The 25,064-nt window shown below is 37.8% G+C and overlaps 3 protein-coding genes across 11 annotated transcripts in view; 2 read left to right on the forward strand and 1 right to left on the reverse strand.

Annotated features, from left to right (window-relative positions):
• The first annotated feature begins 613 nt into the window (after positions 1–613).
• Positions 614–5,391, forward strand: LOC107272013 (nuclear hormone receptor HR96). Its single transcript, XM_025089301.1, has 6 exons — positions 614–1,055; positions 1,124–1,371; positions 1,662–3,019; positions 3,135–3,351; positions 3,537–3,956; positions 4,076–5,391. The coding sequence occupies exons 2-6, from the start codon at positions 1,234–1,236 to the stop codon at positions 4,271–4,273; spliced, it is 2,331 nt and encodes a 776-aa protein (XP_024945069.1). The 5' UTR covers positions 614–1,055; positions 1,124–1,233; the 3' UTR covers positions 4,274–5,391.
• Positions 5,392–6,410: 1,019 nt separating this feature from the next.
• Positions 6,411–10,599, reverse strand: LOC107272014 (N-acetyl-D-glucosamine kinase). 8 transcript variants are annotated; one of them, XM_015748698.2, is made up of 9 exons: positions 10,474–10,599; positions 10,226–10,382; positions 9,150–9,297; positions 8,723–8,892; positions 8,337–8,421; positions 8,001–8,099; positions 7,618–7,870; positions 7,240–7,538; positions 6,411–7,147 (listed from the first exon to the last, which is right to left on the reverse strand). In XM_015748698.2, the coding sequence occupies exons 4-9, from the start codon at positions 8,881–8,883 to the stop codon at positions 6,806–6,808; spliced, it is 1,239 nt and encodes a 412-aa protein (XP_015604184.1). In that variant the 5' UTR covers positions 8,884–8,892; positions 9,150–9,297; positions 10,226–10,382; positions 10,474–10,599; the 3' UTR covers positions 6,411–6,805. The 8 variants fall into 8 exon arrangements, with proteins under 8 accessions (XP_015604184.1, XP_015604183.1, XP_015604181.1 ...); XM_015748697.2 differs by having other exon boundaries at positions 8,723–8,930; positions 9,065–9,297; positions 10,474–10,598; XM_015748695.2 differs by having other exon boundaries at positions 8,723–8,930; positions 10,474–10,596.
• A 475-nt stretch (positions 10,600–11,074) lies between these two features.
• LOC107272012 (attractin) overlaps positions 11,075–25,064 on the forward strand; it is a gene marked incomplete in the record, with an annotated part of 17,211 nt that continues 3,221 nt past the window's right edge. The window contains 12 exon segments of one of the 2 annotated variants that reach the window (XM_015748692.2): positions 11,075–11,495; positions 15,329–15,676; positions 16,124–16,305; positions 16,506–16,900; positions 17,310–17,908; positions 17,984–18,467; positions 18,588–18,996; positions 19,142–19,285; positions 19,370–19,516; positions 19,600–19,981; positions 20,271–20,508; positions 20,591–25,036. In XM_015748692.2, the coding sequence (XP_015604178.1) occupies positions 11,215–11,495; positions 15,329–15,676; positions 16,124–16,305; positions 16,506–16,900; positions 17,310–17,908; positions 17,984–18,467; positions 18,588–18,996; positions 19,142–19,285; positions 19,370–19,516; positions 19,600–19,981; positions 20,271–20,508; positions 20,591–20,836 (3,855 nt within the window). 2 annotated transcript variants of the gene reach the window in all.

Consider the following 25,064-nt stretch of genomic DNA (forward strand, 5'->3'; position numbering starts at 1 on the left):
TATACGTCTCACACTGGAATTTTAGAAATATGTCATACAGACGTCGTCAATCGCCACTACTCACGTACGATAGACACCTGTAAATCCGCAAATGACATCTTGCAGACGTCGTTTTGAAGTATGTTTGTCCCACCTAAGAATATATGTCTTTTTGTCGGCCTTTTGCAAATTCTACCTGTCATTCATAAGATGTATTTCTAACATCCATCTGACAATTTGTTTCACATAAATAGGATATTCTTATAAGGTAGATCGTCCGGTCATCGGCCACGTACCGGCACATTCACTGTATGGCTTAAGCCGCGAGAAGCTGTTCTATGAGTATTTTTCGACGGCAACATAACTTATGGAATTACACAAAGAAGAAAGTTAGACGCGGTAGAAATGACGCGTTCGATCACAGGTTAATAAACATTGAATGAATGTATGCACTTTTTAAAAAATGTCGAAAATAAGATAAAGCGAACAACCTATTGACGATTAAACGCGTGTAAAGTTCCAAAAAGGTATTGTAGTCAATAACTATAAATAATATAATAATAATAATAATAAATGGTAAAAAAGAATAGACAACATAAGTGCCGATATTAAAATGATATTCTAAAGATGTCATATTACGTCGTGTACGCATAGTATTTTTCAGTCAGACGTCAGTAGGACATTGTAAACATACATACATAATTCGGATGTCGTTCGTATGTCAGTGTTGGATGGGTTCTCGACAATTCTAATAAGTGATGTCAACGAAGCATAGTTGCGTGACGAAATTTTCCGTGAATTTTTGTAAGATCTTGCTACATTTATGAATTCATAAATGCGCCAAGATTTTATGCAGGTTTACCACTTTTTCACACCGAATTTACTAGTTACTGCTTGTATGGCTAGTGAAGAAGTGAAGTAGTGAAGTCTGGTACGTAGGAGACGACTGGAGACGACACGTTCACGTACCGCTCGTTAAGTGTGATAAGTGGTTGTCAATTGAGCGGTTTATTCAGGCTGTCACTTAAGACATTTCGAGCAAAGAATCGCAGCAGATCTAGGACGTTACTCTACAGGTAACCCCAGAGGAGTTTCACTCTCTGTTGAAGAGATTTTTGTATCAATTGAATTCGGTGATGGGTAGTGTTGACGTGAGTCATCGGCTGACTCTTATGTCAGCGGGAACATAAATTGGAGTAAGGATGGTTCATTAGCCAAAGAACGTGATCAGCAAGGCAACATTATCAGGAAGAAATGGAAGATGAACATCCTGGAAGAGAGGCCAATAAGATTTGTGGTGTCTGCGGTGATAAGGCCTTAGGATACAACTTTAATGCAGTCTCCTGCGAGAGTTGTAAAGCCTTCTTTAGAAGAAATGCCTTGAAGAATAAGGTGATTCTTTTCATTCAAATATTCCTTTTGTAGCTTTATTAATGTTACATTTAGTGTCAATACAAAATATGATCGTATGAATATATTTTTTTTATAAATCAACGTAATTTTATTCATTACATAGTACCTGATCGGTATGGAGCAACTGGAACACTATTTTGAAATGTGATTATTTAATCAATAGATAATAATGTTTTTTATACTTGAAGTCTATTGATTATTGTTAATTAAGTATATGACATGATTATATATCATAATAGTGATTTATTTGTTTTTTATTATTTTTACAGGACTTTCGGTGTCCATTCACAGAGAATTGTGATATTACTGTGGTAACGAGACGGTTCTGTCAAAAATGCCGATTGGACAAATGTTTCAATATAGGCATGCGGAAGGAGTATATAATGTCCGAGGAAGACAAAGTTCTCAAACGTCAGAAAATTGAACAAAACCGTGCGAAAAAACGGCCACAGTCCAAAAGTCCAAAAGTGCCAAAAATGAAAAGAGAGAGTATCGAGGATAGTAATTTTGATAATGATACTATCTCTACAGCCTCAGTAGCATCTGTTGCTTCAGTCGCATCTGAAACATATATGTGGGAGTCTGATCGTAAATATACAGATTTAGATGCCAATAGACAACCAGTGATTGATAATATGAGTCCTGTCACTGCAGCTAGCGTACCGAGTCCTTCAAGTCCACCTGAAGGCGCCAATATCGCGGGATCAAAAACGTTAGACATGCTTAAAGAGTCTACCAGTCATTCTGCTATCAATTTTGGAAAATACGATCGAAACACTTCCAGATATGATCAAAGTACTTCGAATTTTGACGAGGGTTCTTCAAACCAAGCAAGATATGAGGATATATCATCTAACACAACAAAAAATGAACGTAACAAGATGAAGCTAGTAAATTATGAACAAAATATGTTTTTTGATTCTCATTTGCAAAGTTCTGCTGGTGCATCAAGGTATATTGCGAAATTTGACTGTAATATATCCAAATCGTCAAGAGTTGAACAAGATTTTGAACAAAGAAAATCACCCTTAGCGTACACAGACTGTTCCTCGACGTCTAGAATAGAGTCTAAGTTGCAAACTGACCCACCTCAAGCCATAAACATGCAGATGGTCGCCGAGGAAACGACGAGTTGTCAAAAGCCAAAGGAAACATGTCCGAAAGGAACTGGTCTAGTCTCAAAATTCATGGAAAATCCTAGCCTCATTGTAAAGTTTCTTAGCAATCCTACTCTAGTTGCTAAGATATTTCAAGATCAAAGATTGATAGCAAAAATCATGACAGATCCTGATACAGTGACAAAACTATCAGCGGATCCACAAATTTCACAATTTTTGGAAGAAAATAACATAGTTTCCTCTTCTGTAAAACAAGAATCTGATAATGACAGCAGTAAAGTCCAAACGGAACTTACTGAAAATCTTGCAAATAATGGAATTTCAGATAATATGATTAGGCACATGTTAGAGGGTGAACAGCATCAGGTTGAGAATCCAATTTTAACGAATCTAATAACAAATAGGAATCCAGAAGAGTGTAAAAATCAAAGTGAAGAACCTAGTACGAGTAGTGATTTTAACAAGAGCATGGAAGATGTTACCAGGGATGTTCTTCAAGATGTACAAAGGTGAGAAACTTATGTAAAATCTTTAATTTAGTTGTCATATTGCATTTAAATACAATAACTGCTTACTTTTTTGGTTGATAAACGCGAACAAATTGAATAAAATATTCTCTTTCAGAATACCAATTGCCGCCAATTCTATAGAGTCGATACTTTGCGAAGCGATTAAGTTGGAATTTTCGGCTTACTCCGCTTTGGGTGGCAATCAAAATAGCAGAGAGTTGAACGACGCTGAAAGGGCAAAGCTCAATGAACTGATTGTGGCAAATAAAGCGCTGCTGGCCCCCTTGGACGATGACATTACGAATCTAGTAGGAGAACAATGCAGATTCAAGGTGATTTTTAAAAGCTCCAATCAAAATAATTACTTGTGTACTTTAGAAACGTGTCTCTCAATTTTTATGTGAATTGACACGAGAAGATACTTCTTTCTTTGCACAAAACTTGGAAATGATAATCTTTATGTTATGCACTAAAGAAATTTAAGCAGTTTTGATTATGATAATTTTTTTGTTCTTAGAGCAACTCGGGCCAATCTGATCCTATGTTGTTAGACGTAATCAATTTAACGGCAATCGCAATCAGGAGGCTGATAAAAATGTCAAAGAAGATCAACGCCTTCAAGAATATGTGCCAAGAAGATCAATTGGCTCTCTTGAAAGGTGGCTGCACGGAAATGATGATTTTGCGGTCCGCCATTAATTATGATCCTGATAAAGACATATGGAAGATACCACATAGCCAGGAGAGAATGTCTAAAATAAAAGTGGATGTGTTAAAAGAGGCCAAAGGAAATTTGTATGCCGAACATGCAAGATTTGTTAGAACTTTTGATCCAAGATGGCGGGACGAGAATATCATATTAATTTTAAGTGCGATAGCTCTTTTTACACCCGACAGACCACACGTGGTACACAGTGATGTTATCAAATTGGAACAGGTATGCTGTTCAAGAAATTCTGAATAATATAAAACTCATTGTTAATCTTAATGAACTTATAGATATTTTTGGCATCGCTTCAGGCTATAGTTATTTAACATGGAACCTTTTTCTTTCAGAATTCTTATTACTACCTTCTTAGACGTTATTTGGAGAGCGTCTATCCAGGTTGCGAAGCAAAATCCACATTTTTAAAGTTGATACAAAAAATTTCGGAACTTCACAGACTGAACGATGAAGTTGTGGGAGTATACTTGAACGTGAACCCGTCCAGCGTAGAACCGCTGTTAATAGAAATATTTGATTTGAAGCATTGAACTCTCAGAGATATAATAACATGAAAAGTGTCCAATCATCTATTTTTGGAGAAAATTCATCCAATTGAGATGAAACAAAAGCTAATGCTTTCTCAGTTATATTTGAAGCAATCGTATACCAGGTAATCGTTACGTCTTAAAGACGTAGCTGTTAATTTATTAAATTTCTGTAATAAAAATCGTCATTTTACACGATTGTCGTTAAAAATTGTTATAATTCTATGAAGATCCCGTAGCAAATTGTATAGCGTTAAAAGATGCTCGGGCGTTGTGGATCAACGTTGCTTTAATTAATTTCTCTTTTCTATTTAAAAAAAAAAAGTATATATAACAAAGTCACGAAAGAATTTCCATAAGGTTTTAAGAAAATCCATCATTTGTATATACCTACCCCTAGGAAAGCCATGAATGTTTTTTTACATCGACTCCGAGCGTCATTGAATCTGTCAAAAATCCATGCAATTTAATGATAAACAATGGTGCTTTGAGCTTTTCAAGAATTTAAAACAAACAATTCATGAAGTCCAAAAAATGTGTCGAGTATTTCTGGAGTCATAGCATAAATATGCAAAGAACGATGCAAAAAATAGTGAAAAATATTAGCTGGTCCTAATTCGAGTAAAAAACTCGAAGCAGAGTCATGATTTCCCGTAAGCCTATCATGAATTATTATTACTATCAATAATTTAATCTTCAAGCAGGAGCACTATAACGAATGAAAAACTATACCCAATTATTTCACTGTATTTTTTTCCCAACCTGAGATATCGCATTGCTCTTCTTTAACGAGGCATATTGATCTCTATAAATGACGCTCGGAAAAAAATTACTTTACAAATTTTATTAATGCTCTACGCGTATAAGCGGCTAGACATTTCAATACGGAAGCCTGAATATATTTTGTATTGTGCTTAGAATGTGACGAGTGTATGTGCAAATGTGTGTTGAAAGTGTGCAAAAGTGATAAAACAAAAAAGTAAAGATTATCACGAAAGAATAGTGCGATTTATAAATGGGGAGAAAGAAACGAGACAATGTAACGGGTGTACGCGTTACGGAAATTATAATGTACACGAAAATTGTGATAATGCGATATATGAATATATTTTTCAAAGAACGATGCCTCACTATTTATTATCAACTTTGTTGTATCACTCATTGTAATAATGCCAAAAATTTATTCTTCGTCCTCGTTTAAATGGTAAAACTTACAACATGAATTTGCCTCTTAGACATTATTCAATAGGGTCGAAACAATATACAAAAATTGAATTTTAAAGATTTTTTAAAAGTCCTATTTAAACGTCTTTCAACGTTTGCAGTCTCCTCCTCCATATTGATCGCGACCCTTTTAATGGAGGAAGCAGTCAAAGCCTGGAATGAACTTCCAGCTTTGGCGTCGAAAGTTTGACAATATGTGCAGCCAAGCGTATACATATTTCCCAACTTGGTAACAGTCTTAACATGAATGAACGATGAATAGGTATTTTCAGCACGTAGGTGTGCACGGGTTTCTCTTCTATCATTGCGATTCGCAATCAAACCTGAGAAAAGCATTTATCAAGTTATGGCGATAATTGTTATCAATAAATACGGTACAAATTAGCAGATAAAACCAATTCGGATATATCAAGATACAGCGTATCAGTGCTTGCGAATAATTGAACATTGCGTAACACAACTACATTTATTGGTACCAGAATTCGTGCTTTGCTTCACTCGTCTTGACGTGAAAATTTTCTTCTAACATGATCCAGTAGAATTGTAATGATGTAGAATAGTAGTATAACTGAAAATAAAACTCCACCAACGTAAATTATATAGAAGATTAAATCCACAATCGCTTTCACTGAGAAAACTATGGAGGATACAATAATTCCCATGGGAAGTCTTTTTTTTATTTTTGTAGTATAAAACTGATGAGTCTCTTTTTTTTGTCAACGCTTTGTCACGGTAACGAGAGAAAGAGCATTATGAGAGGCTATTATACATGTAAAATAAAAGTAAGCTTGCATCCTGATTGACTTACTGTCGATTTTTTGTTGTCATAAAAAGAGAAATATACAGCCAGTGACTGCATAGTTTAAGGGTATAGAATGTAATATATATTTTTTCATAAAATACTTGAAAACATCTGCAGACTAAAATATATCGTTTTATTCTACTGTCATATATCATTATTAATCACATCATTTAACATTTAATTAATTAATTTGTTCAGATTTCTTGCGTACAAAGCTACGTGATCTTTTTTTATGTACAATAGGTACATACATATGAGACTCATATTCGGTATGTGTATATTTTTTTTCTATAGGTTTTTATTGTACACAGCAACTGTACAGGATGTGCACATGCTATAAACCACACGTGTTTTCGTTCCTTGAATTTTTTTTAGATGCTCCAAAGATTCTTTAAACCTTTTACACGCGCCCTCTTGACTTTACTAAAATTGACTGCACCATTGGTATCCGGGTTTACAAGACGTTTCTGTGTCTTATCGCTTACTGTCTCTTGATTATTATATAAGTGCTAAGATTTATTGCATGGTCCCCTACAAACTCCCCATAAGCTTGCGACACTCTTTTCAGGTATTGAGAAATCAGGAATACCAGAATAATTGTTTCTCTTGTAATGATAAAATGAATCTATGTTATTCGCATAATTCTTCTTCAATCTTATCTCTTTGACATGGTCAGCTGCTAAATAACAGGCGCCTATTGCTGAGGACGTTGTCAAATGGTGAAGTGTCAATTCGTCAATAATATTGCTTGCATGTATCGCTTCAGTAAATCCTGTTTTTATAAAGTTCCATGATTTCCATACAGAACCAACGCAGATGACTTTTAACCCACCAGGCGAGAGTAACAGGTCCTGTGAATTCGATAATAATTTTAAATTCATTTAGACAGTAATTGAAAATTAATAAATTACAAGTAATTTTTTAATAAACCTGATAGGCTTACATTATGTGCTTTTTTTGCGAGAGCTATTACGTGCATTGCCAAATATTCACCGTTTTCACGGAAAATATCTAAACACAACGGATCCTTATTCTCACATCCAGTTGCAATTTCCTTGGCGAATTTTGCAAAACTAACTTTTTCAAAATTCGAATAAAGGTGCGACAACAGTGCGTGTCTGTCGGCTACGTGAAAGAAATTTTTTAGTGCCGGCCAAACGTAGGTTATCGGATATGGTGCCTTCTTCAAATCATCCAAGTCATCGAATACGTACTTGCAAGCACGATGAGCTATGTAGTAAGCTTGAAGAAAAATATTTATTAAATTTTACGATCTGTACAATAATGATTACTCCTTTTTTATCCCATTTGAAATTCTTACCACTGCCCTCGTCGCCTATAACGTGACCCCATCCTCCACATCCGTAAGTCTTTCCATCCGGATTAATTAGAAGTGCGTTACTTCCGGTTCCGGCTATGAGAACTATTCCACCATTTTCTAAGCCAGTCTTCATACTTCCTAATGTATCAGAACTGACGATATAATTCTTAGAGGCATTTGGATAATCTCGAAGAAGGCTTTCTTTTATTATACGATCTGTCTCTTTTTCTTCGCAGCCACTTAAACTAAGCCCCTAAAATATGTTTTCATTCGTGATATGTATATTTGAGAATTAAGAATCTTAATTAAAAACGAAGGACTAGCAGGTCATTAACTAATTAAAGATGAAAGACCATCATAGGTAATTAGTCAATAGTACTAACCACGCAATCGAGTGGCGTCTTTTCCGGAATTTTTAATTCTGTTTTAATTCGTGATATCATCCCATTGATTCTAGCGACGGTTTCCGGTATGCCCAATTGCTAAAAATGATTTTTCTCCTTTAGATATACTTATTAGATATGTTTAATAGCTTTCAACATTTTAGTTTAAGCAATGAAAAATTTCATTACTATATTTTATATTATAGAAAACCCATATGGTTTATATCATATTTCCCTGAGGGCTGTGTACGCTATACATTACAAATAGCGGTGAAACGGTAAATGTCATAACACTCTTAATAGATCTGTTATAGTACGAAAGTTTTATATTGTTACCCAATGATTAGTGCCAGGTCCTTTCAATTCCGATAACTTATTACCACTCCCGTCTACAACTATAAGGGTTGAATGTGTAGCCCCACTGAAAATACAATTGTCGATTATCCGCGTTAGATTTTAATAGGACAAGCACATAAATGACGGTTTCATCGTGTTATAAATACATAAAATAGTGGTAATATGGAGTCCGTCAGGTTACGTCACTCCGTTACAAGATTAAAATGACATTACTTCTGTGTAGCGTAGATAAACGGATATTTTATGTTTCTTAAAGATAAAAAAACCGATTTAAAGAAAGCAGATGCGAATGTGAAAAGTCAATCGGTCAATATTAAATAACCAAAGAGAAGCAGGTGTCTCTTTGATTAATAAAAATATTTTACCCTTCTATTCCGCCTATCCTGACGTCCTCGGCTTTTTTTTTCAACAGATCCTCATCAATTTCCCCCACGTCGCTCACTTCCTGCGGACTTGACGCATCTGTTTGCTTCGGTTTACCCTCTATACCTTCTGACAGTTGATTCTTCTTCTCCTGTTCCGCCATCACCAAAAGCTTCAAGAATGCCCGTCAAATTTATTCCTTTCGTTGTCCTGATTCACAGCACGAAATCAAATATTTATTTCTCCTCAATAGTTACAATACTCATCCAAATAAATATCGACATTTTCCAAAATTTGTTATACAATAAATTTATTTAATTATTATAATTTATCTACAAACTAACCAAATGCAGTATGCACGAAAATTTTATAATCGTCAATCTCCGCGTTATTAAATCAAATTGAAGCAAATATTCGCGCCACACTTACGCCTCTTTTAATCTGCTCTCGAGTACCACAGGAAGCGCAAACACGATACTCGTACGAGAGCAAACTTCAATACCCAAGGAACCCTGTACGATATTACCGTAGCTACTTGCACTGGCAGTCCCTCCTTTGCACGATGTTCATGTTTGCACTGAAGGAAAACGTTCCATTAAATGTCAAAAAAGTGGGGATCTAGCCAGTCACGTGACCAGCCACGATGAAATACCATCGGTCGTACGAACAGGAAGAACGGATTAATGCTTTCATAAATCATATAGTTCATTTACGACGTAGTAACTTACATGAACGTTTCTATGAATGATAATTCTTCACACAACCACAGAATAATGGGTTATGTAGAAGAAAGAGTGAATATAATTTATGAGTAAATATATTTGTTCGCAAGTATATGTATGCATAGATGGAAAAGTCAAAGTCGTTGAAGGAACACAGGTTGCCGGAAGAGTGAGAGTAAAACAGTCTAGAACCATTTTCTAGATTTTAGTTCGTGGATTCATTGAATGACTGCATACTGCGACGATGCAATATGTATGCATATGATTATTAATGGTACACTGGCATATACGTAATTATATAATATTAGGCGTATAATTTTAACAAAAGGTTCCTCACATACATAAATGATGCATTTAATAAGACACTTCCGTACGATGCAGACGACTAGCGTCTCTGTTAGTCCAGAATATCATGAGTTGAATCATTGATGATTCATACATTTATTCATGCACTTTCGTATTTTCTAAGGGTTTCTTTGTCTGGATGAAATCAGTTGCATTCAATCTTCTGTTTGTCGAGACCGCTGGTTACGAGAGTTGTATATTAATTTGATGTCTATATATAGGTGTATATATATATATTGACATTAAAAGCATGTGCAATCGATTATTTGACCGTTCATATATATATGCGATTGTATATTTTTTAAATTGAGGTTGTGATTATGGAATAACACAACAAAGCTTAATGTGAGATTCAAACAATTTCTCGGAATGGCCTTTCTTTTTATTTTCATGAGATTTTTATTATGTGAGAGAAGCAGTGTATCAAATGTCGCTTACCGTCCTATATATTCGAGGCTACAAAGGCTTATACGTTCTTTGTTCGTTATTCTGAAGCAACTTGCCTTGAACTGTGGTCGACCAACGCTTTTTAATGAAAACGAGCGTAGTCTTCATTTTTCTTCACTTCATGGTGCGCGAACTACGTTACCATTTACTGAAAACATGTGTTAGCTGGTTAAATCTTTTTAAATGTACAATAACAATGAGATTTTTGAGACGAAGAAATATGTATGACCTCACTTAACTCAGTTTCAACTGGTAGGTAGCTTAAGATTAAAAGGTCAGGATAAATTGAGGTAAAGTAAAAGAAATTTTTATCCAACTTGGAATTCTAACGGTAATCGTATGTACGAGTTGCACAACTCATACTATATTTGCTCACTAGATAAACTCCATCTCTGTAGAAAGTGCATCGAGAGAGCGCAGCATCACAAACTGAACCGGTCCAGTGTATCTCCATTATTCATAGTAATATATAAATACGTTTGTCATACTTAATAAGATTAATCTTACCTGTAACGGGTTTCAAGATAAAATTATTGAACCAAGATAAGTTCCATAAAAATTGTATTACAAATATCCAAGAACTGTTTTTCCAGTCTCTTTTGCTGAACAGGCTCTATTTATAGAATAAGTTAAACGACTGAAATGCATTTTTTATGTTTATGGTAACGACAGTTTCGTATTTTTAAAAAGTTAAACAATTTCCAAAAAGACGCGTAAATATATTATATTATCTGTCCTATCCACGTTGCTGCTGCTACCACCTAGCGGCGGATGGTGTTTCTAGTCGGAGATCGATGAACTCCGAACACAATTCTTCAGCATCGAGTAAACTTTCTTATTCAGTCTCGCACTTTCTATGGCCCGTATGCTAAGGAATCGTACGGGTCCCGCATTCTCGACTCCGCCAGCACAGCGAGGTGCTTGCGAGAGAGTCGTCTCGCGTTGTCGTCGGCCATTGTCTGTCATGGAAGCCTACCAAAATGGCAGAAGTCGTGCAGATGTTTTTGTTCCTATTTAAGTCGAAGTACCGTCGGAAAGAACTGTTTCGCGAAGACAGGCACGAGGGTGGTTTAGCGTGTGCGATATTCTGGGCAGTGATCATTTGGGCGGTTGTGTTACAAGGTGCAAGATCGGCTTCATCAGGATCCGAGTCGACGTGCGACCTGGACAGTTGTATCAACGGAGATTGTGTCAATGGCAGCTGCGTCTGTCACGAGGGCTGGCAAGGCCCGTCATGTCAATACTGCGGCGGTAAAGTCAGGTAGGAAAGATATTCATGAACCATTTAAAAGTCGCCAAGACTTTGGTTCGTAAATTCGGTTAAGCCATGGTTAGTGACTTGCATCCCAGCGTCATGAGCAACGGGACTTGGCTATAAATTTTATAGGTCATATTTTGAACATGTCCTGAATTTTTTAATGAAATTTCATGCCAATTATTAATGAACCATATACTGCTCCGAAATCAGGAGCTCGTTTATACCACGTAAACAAGTGGATCCTTGTTTCGCGCTAACTTTAGCCTTTTGATAATCATCCCGAGTGTCGCGCGCAATTTTGAAAATTTTGCCGCGAGCGATTTACTACTGTGAAATCAAGTTTTCGTTAGACCTTTCAAAATTCTATAAGTTCCTTATAAACTATGATTCTTCTAGACTGTCTCTTTCTCTAGCTCTTTCCTATTCCTTATTCCCACCCACGAATATGTCGCGCACAACAGCGTGAACGATCCTGTTTGGCTTCTTGACGTTTCGCTGTGGATCCGCCACTCTCGTAAAGATTTGTTATATGAGCTAAAGCATCTCAGATTCTATGTAAAGGTGTTTTTGCTCGTTGAGACAACCTTCAATTTCACGGTCATAAATCATTACACAATTTCCTTGCTATATTCAATTATTCTTTTCAAATAGATATATCCCAATCTCGTAGTTTTGACTGTTCAGTTATTCGCAAACGTAACAAGAATATTATCGTTTTGTTTTTCAAGAGGTACCATAGCGTGATACACCTGTGTCTCGTTGTTCTTTGTTTCCTGATTAAAAGAAACGCACTTGTCGACTTCTTTATCTCTCTTATGCCTAAAGTTTATTTTATGGCCACAGTTTCCTTCGCGGTCTTTGAACATATGACCCTCTACCGGCCTCACGAAGTTGTTACGTCCACCGATAAAATGGTCTGGCGAAATTGGAACACGCTCTAAATGTCATCTCAGCCATAAAGTCTCCTCTTCATTTATTTAGCGAACATTTTTCGTGAAACGTTGCGATATCTCAGAAATTCCGCACGCAAAGATCGGAAGAACCCCATCGTTATACTTTTCAAATATTACATTAAAGATTTTGATCCATCCGTACTATATATGGATAAACAGTCCCAATAGAACACGTGGAACGCGTCAACGAACCGATGCCGAAGAAACACTCTTTAAAATTCTCATCAGGCAACGTCGCTGAAGCAATTTCTTTTTAAATAAAAATACGGATCGCGATAGCATGGCGTCTCCTCAAAGTATCTCGCTTACCATCGCGTTAAATCAATTGCTAAGGACTAAGGGTAATTTCGAGAAGACCAAGCTTCAGGCTTGAGTTTTACCTTAAAGCGAAGCGCCCCATTTAACTGTCTCTTTATCCTTCTCTAGTAACTCTTGAATTTTTAATATTAAAATCCCTTTGAACGCGACCCGACAAACGCTCGAAGTTTACAGCAAATCTCATTTCCATGATAAACCGTCGACGCAGTTTCGGATCCTTGAAACGTCATGACGGGTTCGCGGTTATTGGGATTAGGACAAAGTAGGCAGAGGCCAGACACCAAAATAAGCTGATTTATTTACGGCCTTCAGATAGCGACAAATAACATTGTGAAGTCACCAGAACATGGTGGTAAAGATGGGTAGGAGTGGTCAATGTCATAATTTCGATGGTAACCATGAGACTTTTTTTCCTTTCCACAGCGACGCCACTTTGTCAGTATTGACTGTTTAGCTAGGTCTATTTCACAAATACCAAGTAAATGTCCGGGCGTCATCTCTCGAAAATACCTTTAATGAATTTCGACGTATCTAGGTTGCCCAGAGTTTATTTTAATCTGACCAATAGCGTCATGGGATTATAAAGGGAATTAACTTTTATATAATGCACGAGTACTATCCGAGCAGACTGCTTGCAATGAAAATTGGATGCGACGTGTCTGGACTAGAATCGTAAATCCTGTCGTAAAACCGGCGGGAATTTTAAATGTAAAAATCTTTCTATCCATCCTTCTCGATATCTTTCTATACTTTATTATTATACGCCTCTTATCTCATCTCGTTCTCTTTCATTGATTTACCTTTAATATCCGCTTGGCATTTGGATTGAGTCTTTTTCAGAAATACGACAGAAAGTTCAAGAAAATTGATTGGCCGTCTGTAAAGAATTTTCTTTTTCGTTTATCTCCAAATTAACAATGACATTTTAATTCGGCCTCACCTGCTCCCAACCTTTTCAGTTTTTCTCTTCTACTTCTTTCATACGAGCTGCCCAAGCGTGATTCCCTATGGGCAGACTCTATACGACCAATTTCCTATTTACATTCGATAGCAGTACGATTACGATCGATTTTGAACTTTCCCAACCTTAACGTGTTTTGCGCCAATACATTTTTCTCCATTTCTCACTTATTATTAGCCGTATGCACTTTCTATTAGGTATACTCCGTGTGTGTCGTTCGACCAAATGAAATTCGACACGTTTTTCTTAACTGTCGGTAACGATTATATCACAATTAATTGACTCATAACACCTTGGGAATAGACATCTTCACGTCCCACTCGATTGCAATAGAGCATCATAGGTAATCTTAAACAAGGTCGCCTCTATTAAGCCTGCTCCCCCACGTATTTTCTCTCTCGGTAAAATCAATTCTCCTTTTTTTTTTGTACCCTTTACACTGACCTTTGCATTCCACTAATGACTGCCCGTATGCACATAGCTCCATTTATTCCCCTGATTTTTCTCCCCATTCACGATTCCTTTAACAATATTTTTTGACAGTCAAAGTCCATGTCCGAAGTTTATATAAAATATTTGTATAAAAAAGAAATTAATTTCCACCTAGTTGACGCGTCATTTAATATATTATTATTTCCGTAAATATATTCATTCACGAAGAATCCGATAAACATATTTTCACCGCATTGCATAGTCTACGGTAATGTGGAAGCTTGTAACTCGATTAACGGTTCTCTATACGTTACTTCTATAGATGTATATACATATGCCTACAAAATGGTGACGAACGATAATCCCACGAGGCATAAGGTAGAGGTTTATCATAACAAGACTTTTTGGTCACTCCCAAGCATACGAGTTATGCTGAACGACCTGCGGACGCGAAGGATCGTTAAGATTCCGTCGCGTTGACAGATATAAAATGAAAAGGGCGTAAACCGGCGGAATTTCTATCGTGATAAATAATCATTTCGCGTTTAATAAACGACGACATTTCTCCATTGGCAATTTATCCTTAAATCAATTAAACCTCTTCGAGGACACGTATACTCCAGACATTAAGACCTTATTTCATAGGTCGTGTATAAGCGGTATCGACTTGTATCTTTCAGTCAGGGCTTTTATCCTGCCAGTAATAGCTATGGGGTATCCCTTTATCCTTAAGTCAGGCTTTTCAATTTATAGGCAACGTGTACTCTGGCGTCCATCGACTCTCTTGTTTCCAGTCGGTAGGAGCTGTTGGCGAGAAAGAGAGAGTTTAAGACGGTATAGGTTTTTCAGAGGGATCAAAGAAGTAGCTATAAAAATCTTTACGACGTAAACTCAAAGGGTTCAACTCCTTAATACCAGCAATTTCTGAATAACCCTGTATAGGGCTCTGCCAGCGTTTTCACGAAGCATTTCTCGTTACACGTACCGCACCGATTTTCTTGAAGAATTTTCATTATTAACGCGAAATTTCATTCGACTGCGTTCCTAAATAACTGCAGTCAGGCTTAATAAATAATTATTTCCCACTTTCTTAATTTATTTATTTACCACGGGTTAGGTTCTGTGCTTAAATTTTTTTATTGGTTTATTAACTCTTCACCGCAATGTTTCAGGCTGTCAGAATCTTCGGGCAGTATCCATGAAGGAATTGGAAATTATTCGACGGACATGAAGTGCTCCTGGCTAATCGAAAGCAGCCCGAATTCCTCGATAAGGATCCACATCGAGGAATTCGCCACAGAGTGCGGCTGGGACCATCTCTACATCTATGACGGGGACAGCGTCGAGGCACCTGTACTTGGGGTCTTTTCTGGACTAATGCACAAGGACGGTTACCACATCCGGCGTGTGCCCGAAGTAGTGGCACGATCAGGAAGTGCCCTTCTATACTTCTACTCCGACGTCGCTTATAATATGAGCGGTTTTAATATTACATATAAGATCAACGCGTGTCCTAGCAGGTACGAAGTTCTGTGTCACCTGTTATGCTACTCGTTTCTCTTATAACCCAAGTCCCATTACGTTACATAGTATAGCAGAGCTCCTGCTCGTAGTACCTTACCCTCTATGGGAGACATTATTTAACTCGTACCTGTCACATTAACTTGGTACAGTGCTAGCTATCACATACGATATTACACTGACTCTTCATACGAATCACTTACCAGGCTTTGCCATTCGTTCGGAAAGATTCTAACCATGAAATTAAATTTGCTATTCTTGGTACACTATGAGATTACATGACACTGGGTACCATTGTGATGTATATTTTTTCAATGCTCTTTTCATACTTTGATTATATTTGAAATTCTGTACTATTAATGTACATGGTGAAAATAGTTGTGTGTGTATAAATTTTAGAATTTTATTGAATGCTCAGTAGACCTTTCTCTTTACTTCTCATACAGGTATTCACATACTGACTGCTCTGGGCATGGCGTTTGCATAGAAGGCGTATGTACTTGCGATGCTACGTGGACTGGAGATGCTTGTGACGTTCAAGTCTGCCCGAATAATTGTTCGTATGATCTTCATCAAGGCGAGTGCAATCGTGAGAGGCATCAATGCGAATGTAAATCTGGCTTTAAAGGTAAATAGAATGGGGGAAACTGTTAAGAGTAGTGGCTGAGGTTTTTAAATGTCATTGTACAAAATCTTTACACGTGATACATTTATTGTTATTGAAGTGCAGGGGATACTGAAAAATTTGTATTCTGTGAAATATATGTCAGTATCTGTATTTGTCCATGATTTCTGACTGTTCTTAATACTGCTTGGGGATCCTTTTAGGTTCAGACTGCAGTCAAAGGAACGAGAGAGGATTCTGGGAGGCAGTCACTTACAAGGACATCTCTCCTGAGGGATCAGCTAGTCACTGTTCTATTGTCTGGCGAGACTCACTTTATGTCGTCGGCGGTGAGAGTTTCCATAAGGCGAAGATGATCTACGTCTATGATTATAACGGTAACGTGTGGGAGACGCCCCACGTAGAAGGCAAACTACCCGCTCCCCGTTATGCCCATTCTTGCGTTCTATTTGGTGACAAGATATATATGTACGGTGGCGTCGTGCAAAACTCTACGGTGACCAATGAACTTTGGGCCTTCGACGTATCCGCTAAAGTCTGGGAAAATGTTACTGTTCATGACAACTGCAATAACAAGACCATGTGCGGACCACTCAAGGTGATTTTCCAATGGATCCGGTTCCGCGGTCCATTAATATTCCAGCATGCGTACCGTTCGTATCAAGAGACTACCCACGATTGCTCGTTGAACCATTCGCAGAAGCATCTCCATTGTCTTCGCGCGAGCTCAACGAGCAAGTAGACGTAGTTGTATTTCTTTTTTTTTTTTTTTTTTTTTTTTTTTTTTTTTTTTTTTTTTTTTTTTTTTTTTTTTTTTTTTTTTTTTCATTCTGTAAAACGTTTCACTTCTTTCTCGCACTCTTATGAATAGATTGTATTTTGTTTGAACTGGATACGCAATTGAGCACTTTTAAGTTAGTTGATTGCGAATAATAAGATTTATATATAGTTAAAATTCTTTAGAAATTTATAGAATAGGAAGCAAATGTAATGTGTTTTTTTTATAGGTTGCTGGACACACTGCTAACATGGTGCAGAGTAACGGAAAAAAAGAAAAAATGGTTGTGATATTTGGACACTCTCCGCAGTACGGATATTTGAATACTGTCCAAGAGTATTATTTTGGCACGAGAGAATGGCAGATCGTGGAGACCTATGGATTTCCTGTGAAAGGTGGTTATGGTCACAGTTCTGCCTATGATCCATTGACGAATCTGATCTATGTCTACGGCGGATACGTCTCCGAATCACAGAGCAGTCAAATCCTAACGAGTCGATTATACTCATATCATCCTAATACCAGAGAGTGGACACTCTTGACTTCCGCACCATCAGCTAGATTCTTTCACACTGGCGTCTTTGTATCCGGCGGGTTGATGCTCATTTTTGGTGGTAACACTCATAATGATACTCATCATTCTCACGGTGCAAGATGCTACTCAGCCGATACTATTGCCTATGACGTTACTTGCGATTCCTGGCATCAATTTCCCATGCCCAGAGAAATGATTGATCTTCCTAGATACGGACACAGTGCGACGGTGTTTGAGAAGTCCATGTATATCTATGGTGGTTTCGATGGACAGATGCTCTCAGATATGCTCAGGTATATATTAGAAAATAATAACGATGAATGGAATATCGGGATCATATCTTTCATTATCAATGTCCTTGCTATTAGGTATACACCAGGTAGATGCGAGCATCTCACGAGCCAGAACCAATGCTTGAACGCGAGGACGGGAGTGAAGTGCGTGTGGGATAAAAGGGAGGGTCGGTGTTTGCAAATCTCAACGATTCCTCGGCACGTACTCCAAAACGACGACTTACACGACGGCACCTACATGAGATGCGTGGACGACATGCCACCACGTGGCATGACTTCCCACAAAGAGCTTTGCAAGCTACTCACGGACTGCACGGCCTGCGTGCAGACATCTTACAATTGTGTCTGGTGTGGCAAGAGTTGTTCTTATGAGATTTGTCGCGACAATGCAAATACTCCGCCTCTAAAGGCCATTACACACTTGGATCAGTGCGAAGCGCATTCTGGTGTTGAGTGTTTGCAGTTGCATACGTGCCACGGGTGTTCCAGTAATACGCACTGCGTGTGGTCTTGGTCGAGTGGACCTGATCGATGCAAACCGCAATCCAAAATCAGAGAAGTAAGTACTGGGTATTGGACTAGAGAATATTTTTATACGTCAGTGAATTTTAGTTTTTTTTTTTACTACATCAAATTTGTTGGTTTTAACTAGTTAGATAACTGTTTGTCCTGTTTACAGGTGAATGGTATCAATGGAACGATCCAAGCGCAAAGACTAACAATGGACACCTGTAGAAATCCCTGCGCAGACTTCACTTCCTGTCGAAATTGCACAGAGTCCGATTGTATCTGGTGCCAAAACGAAGGGAAGTGCGTTGACAAAAATGCCTACCCGGCGAGCTTTCCTTATGGACAATGTCGTGAGTGGACGACGGCAGATGCTAAGTGTCGTGCCACTGAAACAGGACGTGAATGGTGCAGCTTCTATTCGTCTTGTACTAGCTGCAGATCAGATCCAGGTTGTGGATGGTGTGATGACGGATCCGGTACTGGAAAAGGACAATGTTTACCTGGAGGCGCGCGTGGTCCTAGCAACAGAGAAGATAATATTTGTTCTCTTGATTACTGGTACTTTACCAAGTGTCCTAGTAAGTTTCATTTATCTAAAAAAAATATACTATTTAACATTTTTTTTGTCGAGTTTTTCTAAATATATATTGAGAAGAAACTCTTGCTTCTGTTTCAATTTCTTTTCACTTTATGTTTACACGAAATCATTCGATTACGTTACAGCCTGCCAATGCAATGGTCACAGTACATGTCTTCCAAACAGCAGCGTTTGTATTCAACCTTGTGCAAACTTGACCCATGGGCCTCACTGCGACAAGTGTATCCCTGGATATTATGGGAGTCCTCTCAATGGAGCAACTTGTCAACGTAAGTTCCATGCAACTTTGTTCATCTGTCTTTTTCTTATACTGTGTTAACACGAGTTCACACTGTTCCTTTTTTTCATTTTAGCTTGCTCCTGCAACGATCAAGGCACTCAGTGTACCAGTGAGACTGGAAAGTGTTTCTGCACCACTAAAGGTATCATTGGAGATCATTGCGAACGCTGCGATTTGACTGGTCTTTATCATGGTGATCCTACTAAGGGCTCATGTTTTTGTAAGTCATATTTAGTTGTGAATCAGTGATTTTACGATTGAGAAAATTGACTTACTTGGATATTCAATGCATTGTGTTTTCAGATGATCTGACTATTGATTATCAATTCACGTTTAATCTGAGCAAGAAAGAGGATCGTCATTACACAGCAATTAATTTCAAAAATTCCCCATCAAAGCCAGACGTTGATGCCGAGTTTACAATAATCTGCTCAGTTCTTGCCAAAATGAAAATCACTATGAAGAAGGGCAACAGTCCTGAGAAACCGTTACTTCTTGGTGCCAACTGCACGACTTACAAGCATCGCTTCAGCAAGGCTGACTATAATTTTGGCAGCGAGGATAACAACACTCTAACTACATTCTACGTTTACGTTTATGACTTCCAGCCACCCCTCTGGATACAGATATCATTCTCACAATATTCCAAGCTCAATCTTCAACAATTCTTCATTACATTTTCTACGTGAGTATCTGCTAAACACATACGGGCGTCGTTCTCGAGACTGACTTAAAGAAATTAAAGTTCATAGCTAATCGAGAGATTCGTGAGTATCTTCCTAAGGAATGATCTTCGATAGAGAAGTAGCTTGTATTGCATGCAATTCTAAAAGTAGGTCAGTGAAGAGATCGAATGAAAAATACGCCCCCTATTTTGAAAACAATTTTCAATTTTTTTCTTTTTTTTTTCAAAATTCGTACCACCGCCCTTTTCTGTTGTCCTAAACCTCAGGCAGTACTAACTTGTAAACTAGAGATTACATGACACCGCACAGGTGCTTCCTCGCCCTGCTACTGGTGGCAGCAGTATTGTGGAAGATCAAGCAGAGATACGACCTGTATCGAAGACGCCAAAGACTCTTCGTCGAGATGCAACAAATGGCTAGCAGAGCATTCAGTCAGGTACTGGTGGAGATCGAGAGGCGAGACGTCGTTCTATCGAGCGGCGACGGAAGCAATGGCGACGCCAATAATTCACGAAAAAAGAAAAAGGTCAATAAACGCACTGTTTAACTTTGTTAATTTGCGCACAGTAAAACTTTATGAAATTCATAACCAAATTCCATATTTTTAGGATGCTCCTAGCCCAATAGCTTTGGAGCCTTGTTGCGGTAACAGAGCAGCAGTTTTATCTCTGCTGGTGAGGTTACCAACAGGTGGTGAACCTTACACGCCTGCAGGTCAAAGCGCAGGACTTGCGGTGGCTTCGGCCTTAGTTACTCTGGGCAGTCCGCGAAGGCCGTCACAGGAGTTGACCATGAAAGAGCCGAAGAAGACGAGGAAATCAGCAAGTCAGCATCCGGACTCAACATGCATTTAGCGGTAAATTCTAGTGGAAGACGCCGTCTTTAAGTTTTAAGTCATAAAGCCTCATCCGCTGTTACGATGGAGAGCTCGGCAGCCTTTGAACTGCTTTGGAGATCGGCTTGAGACCGAGGTCGTGACAGATACTACTCTAAATCGTCAAACCGAAGACGTAACTCACGGCGAAAAAGGCTGGGACGGCCAAAGTGGTTATGGTAAGAATAATTGAGCTTTTCTTACCGTATAAATCAACTAGATTTTTACCAGGCCTGCCTTTTAATCTTTCAATTCGTCGACCTCAACACTGAAAAATGGCGTCACGACGCACGTCCCGTTATCTGATCGCAGTCATTGATCTGAAATCATAACTCTTAGCAAGGATCTCGTTATATCCCACGATTAGTGGGTACGAATTTACATAAAAGTATAATATCCTTCGCTCTTTAATATCGAGATGAATAGCTCAACCATTGTGAATGCACGCGAATGCCATATTTTCTAGGATTTATTAATGCGCTCATTCTAGCTCAATCGATAATCGTCTAGAACTCGTATGTAAAGCTGTCACGACCAGGTTACCAGCTGATTTTCCTTTGTCGAAAATATCGACAATGGCTGCATAACTCTCCAAGTCACGCACGATTTATTATCGCGATTTCGTTACGTCAAAGTATTCACGTTCGCCCAACTACGTTTCAAACAGCGGATGAAAAGCGCTGGCGTGATTTTCATGACTTTTGGTGATATCCGAGTTGGTGTGTGCTTCTCGAATTTTTTAAATCTCGTATATTAGCACCACTTTGGGGTAAATGCAGAATGTAACGAGGAAAGTGTAATACTAGACACATACGTAAAGCATCCGAAACAGCAAGAGGACATTCTCTTTTTGGCATTTATATGTATCCGAGTTTATTAATTCCTCTACTATTTCTATAGATACGATGAATTCATCAGATATCCTGTCTTGCGTTTCGGATGACTTGCACAATTTGTAAATAATTCTATGCCAAGTTCGAATTGAACATTAACTTGAGCCGTACGTCGGGCCCGAAATGCCGATTCGGCGAAAATCAAAAGAAATGCAGAACGAAGGAGAGAACGAGAGAAAGAGCGCGTGTATGTAAGCGAGAGAGAGAAAGAGTGTATGAATGAAAAATTGTATAAAAATTACTGAAAATAATTGGATCGTCGTGAAGATTGCGTTATAATTATATAAAAGGAAGAAACAAAAGATGAGAATAAGAAAGTAAAGAGAAAGAGAAAGACGTATGTTAGGAAGTAACGTACGGAGTGAGAGTGAGAGTGAGAGAGAGAGAGAAGGAAAAGCCACTGAAATAACGTGACCATAGCAGGATACACAATGATGGGATACATTCTAAACTGATGGAACTAATGGAAGGGTGTTGCAATAAGGGAGCGATAATCTCGACTGTAAAAATCAAGTTTTTTGTTTGTTTGTTCCCGCAAATCGAAAAAGCGCAGGAACGAAACTGCGTGGGCGAACGGCGTAGGCGATTTCATCTGTTTGTCTCTGTCAATTTGTAGAGATCGATACTGTTGTTGCTGCTGCTACTGCGGTATGAAGTTACAACAAAGACGAAAATCAGAGTTAAGAGAATACGAATGATTAGACGAGGACGATCTAGAATTTAGACTGTAAACAATAGAACACGAAATATTCATACTTGCGCCCGCATCAAATGATATTAACGGGTACCATTGACATTAAGTTAATTAGTTAGAATGTAAAAACGTCAGTGCGTATATTTGTATATCAGGTAACCGAAAGGTACAGGGATGCAGATATTTTTTAATTATCCCATTGGATTTAAAAATTCATTCTTTTATTTTGACTATCTAATACTCATGCGATTCTTAATTAGACGTTGTCCACAGGGGGATGTACTGTGTCATCAATTCACAATAGTCATGTGAAAATAATGCAAGTCTCGACTCTTTTATCCGTCTCATTATATAGGGTAGCTAGAAATTCAACATGGCCAATGACATGCAAAAGATATTATCATGAACTGTCGTTATACACTCCTTCAGTGTCTTGCATCAATTTGAAAAATCATCAAAGAATCTCTGATCACTGGTCCATCCTTATGGTAAAGCTGTTTTTCATCGTCCCGTATCATCTCCTCCCTCCTATCTTTCTTACGAATTATCCATCATCTTCGAAGAGTTAGTTTAATTTTTGATACTACTTTTTTTTTTTTTTTAATTAGACTTCTTAGCGATGTCTGCGAATTTTTTTTCTTTTGTCTCGTCGTTTGATTACTATCGTAACTCTCCTTTATACTTTTTGTATCTTATTTATCTCGCTGTCTGTTTACTCATCTGCCTATCTACTTATTATATGTTATATGTACTGCCAAGCGTTAGGTTACAATCACGTCATTTGTATCTTTAGTATTTTATCCATACCATTGTCATACTGACGTCTTCTAAGTCTCGCGAGACTATGAAAAATATTGCGACATCTTTCTACTTCGGAATCTGCTTTTGCCCCTTTGCTTTTCCAAAATTTCAATAAAATCGCGCACCGATGTTGTTCCGACCCTTGTTCCCACCGGGATGAGGCCTACGATAACCAATCTGTTTTTTCTCTTGATATTCGAAAAATTATTTTTGGCAAATTATAAAACGCAGACACGCCCGGATATTAGAACCTATTTGCATTTTACATTATATAAAATTGAAATATTGACGTTTCTTTTATTGTTGACAATCGCGAGTATTTTTAATTATGTTAATATAGTATCAAATGGGGTATATATGTATCCTATGTATCTAAAGATTATTGAATCGACGACAAATGCACTTAACGAGCACATATTATAACGTGATTGTCAACTCAGTCACTTTTCAGTTGAGTCATTGCGAATATTTTGCGAATCCAGCGGCAACAAATTATCCTTTCGATTTGAATTTCAAATAGAATTTGCATTGGATATTCACGACGAATTTTCCAAATGAATTATTAGCATTTAAGAGCGAAACGGGAACCTGGAAGAGACTGCTAACGGAACTTCTGCCCAATATATTATACCAAATAGGAGTTCGTGACAAGAATACCCGAAAACTTTTGTTTTACTCCATTATATCATTTTTTAATATAGAAAATTGAGTAACGCTTTATTCTTTTTTTTTTTTTTAACACTCACTCAAAGAACTTTTTATCATCGTACGTGTCGTACACACACGACGTATCCCTCGAGAATCCCACAATTCGTCCAAAAGTTTATCATGTAAGAGGTGAAAGGTGATGGCTGAGGGTGGGTTGTGTATAGGAATAAATATAAGTAAGGATCGGAAATGGATTATAAAAACAAGATGAATTATCAGAGTGAGAGGGATTGTGAGAGAGAGAGAGAGAGAGAGAAGACAACGTGTCATAAAAATTCAGTAATAGTCTTTCTATTGGCCCAGATCTTTATACCGATAGGGAGTGCGTGACGTCATAATTAACTAATAACGAAAAGTAAAAAGAAAGCAAAGTATTAGAAATTTCTAAGACGAATATATACATATGTATAAGTATACAATTCAGACAGGGAAGCAATGGTCGCCCGAATATAAACGTAGAACGTCATGCAAAACAATATGATACGAATAACGCTGAAACAAACATGTAAGACTGGACTTACGTAAATGTGCGAAATTCGAAGATGCAAACAATTAGGGCTGTAATGAAAAAAAATATATATATCCTACACGATAAATTATTTCACACCCAACACACACACAACGGACATTAACATCCCTTAACGATATCTAGATAATCGAAAGCCATAGCTTGCAACAATTTTTCTAGATAATAATTGAAAATATTTATTTTTATTCGAGCGTAAGCGCAAGTAAACTTTGATAAAATTATTAAAAAGTAGAAAAAGCTGAAACCACCATACTGCGAACGGGTAACAGTGACGCACGAGGCGCTCGTGCACGTGCAGGATTTATGCATTCTGCGTCAAATATGTAGTTGCACGTGTACAGACAGATTCAGAAATCTTTTCGTATGTCGAAAAGGGCACACATTCCTAGATGTCAGAGAATTAGCCAGTTTTATTCGTACATATTAAATCCCTCCAATTATGCTTTCACAAATGATGTTGACCGTTTGTGAAAATAGGTTACACGAATAAATTATTCATTGATATATATATACACACCCATACACTCGTTACAAAAACCAGGAATACATCCCTCGGTAATAATTTATAGACCCCCCCCCCCCC

Source organism: Cephus cinctus, unplaced genomic scaffold (genome assembly GCF_000341935.2).
Source record: "Cephus cinctus unplaced genomic scaffold, Ccin1 Ccin1_scaffold1097, whole genome shotgun sequence".
Lineage (NCBI taxonomy): Eukaryota > Metazoa > Arthropoda > Insecta > Hymenoptera > Cephidae > Cephus > Cephus cinctus.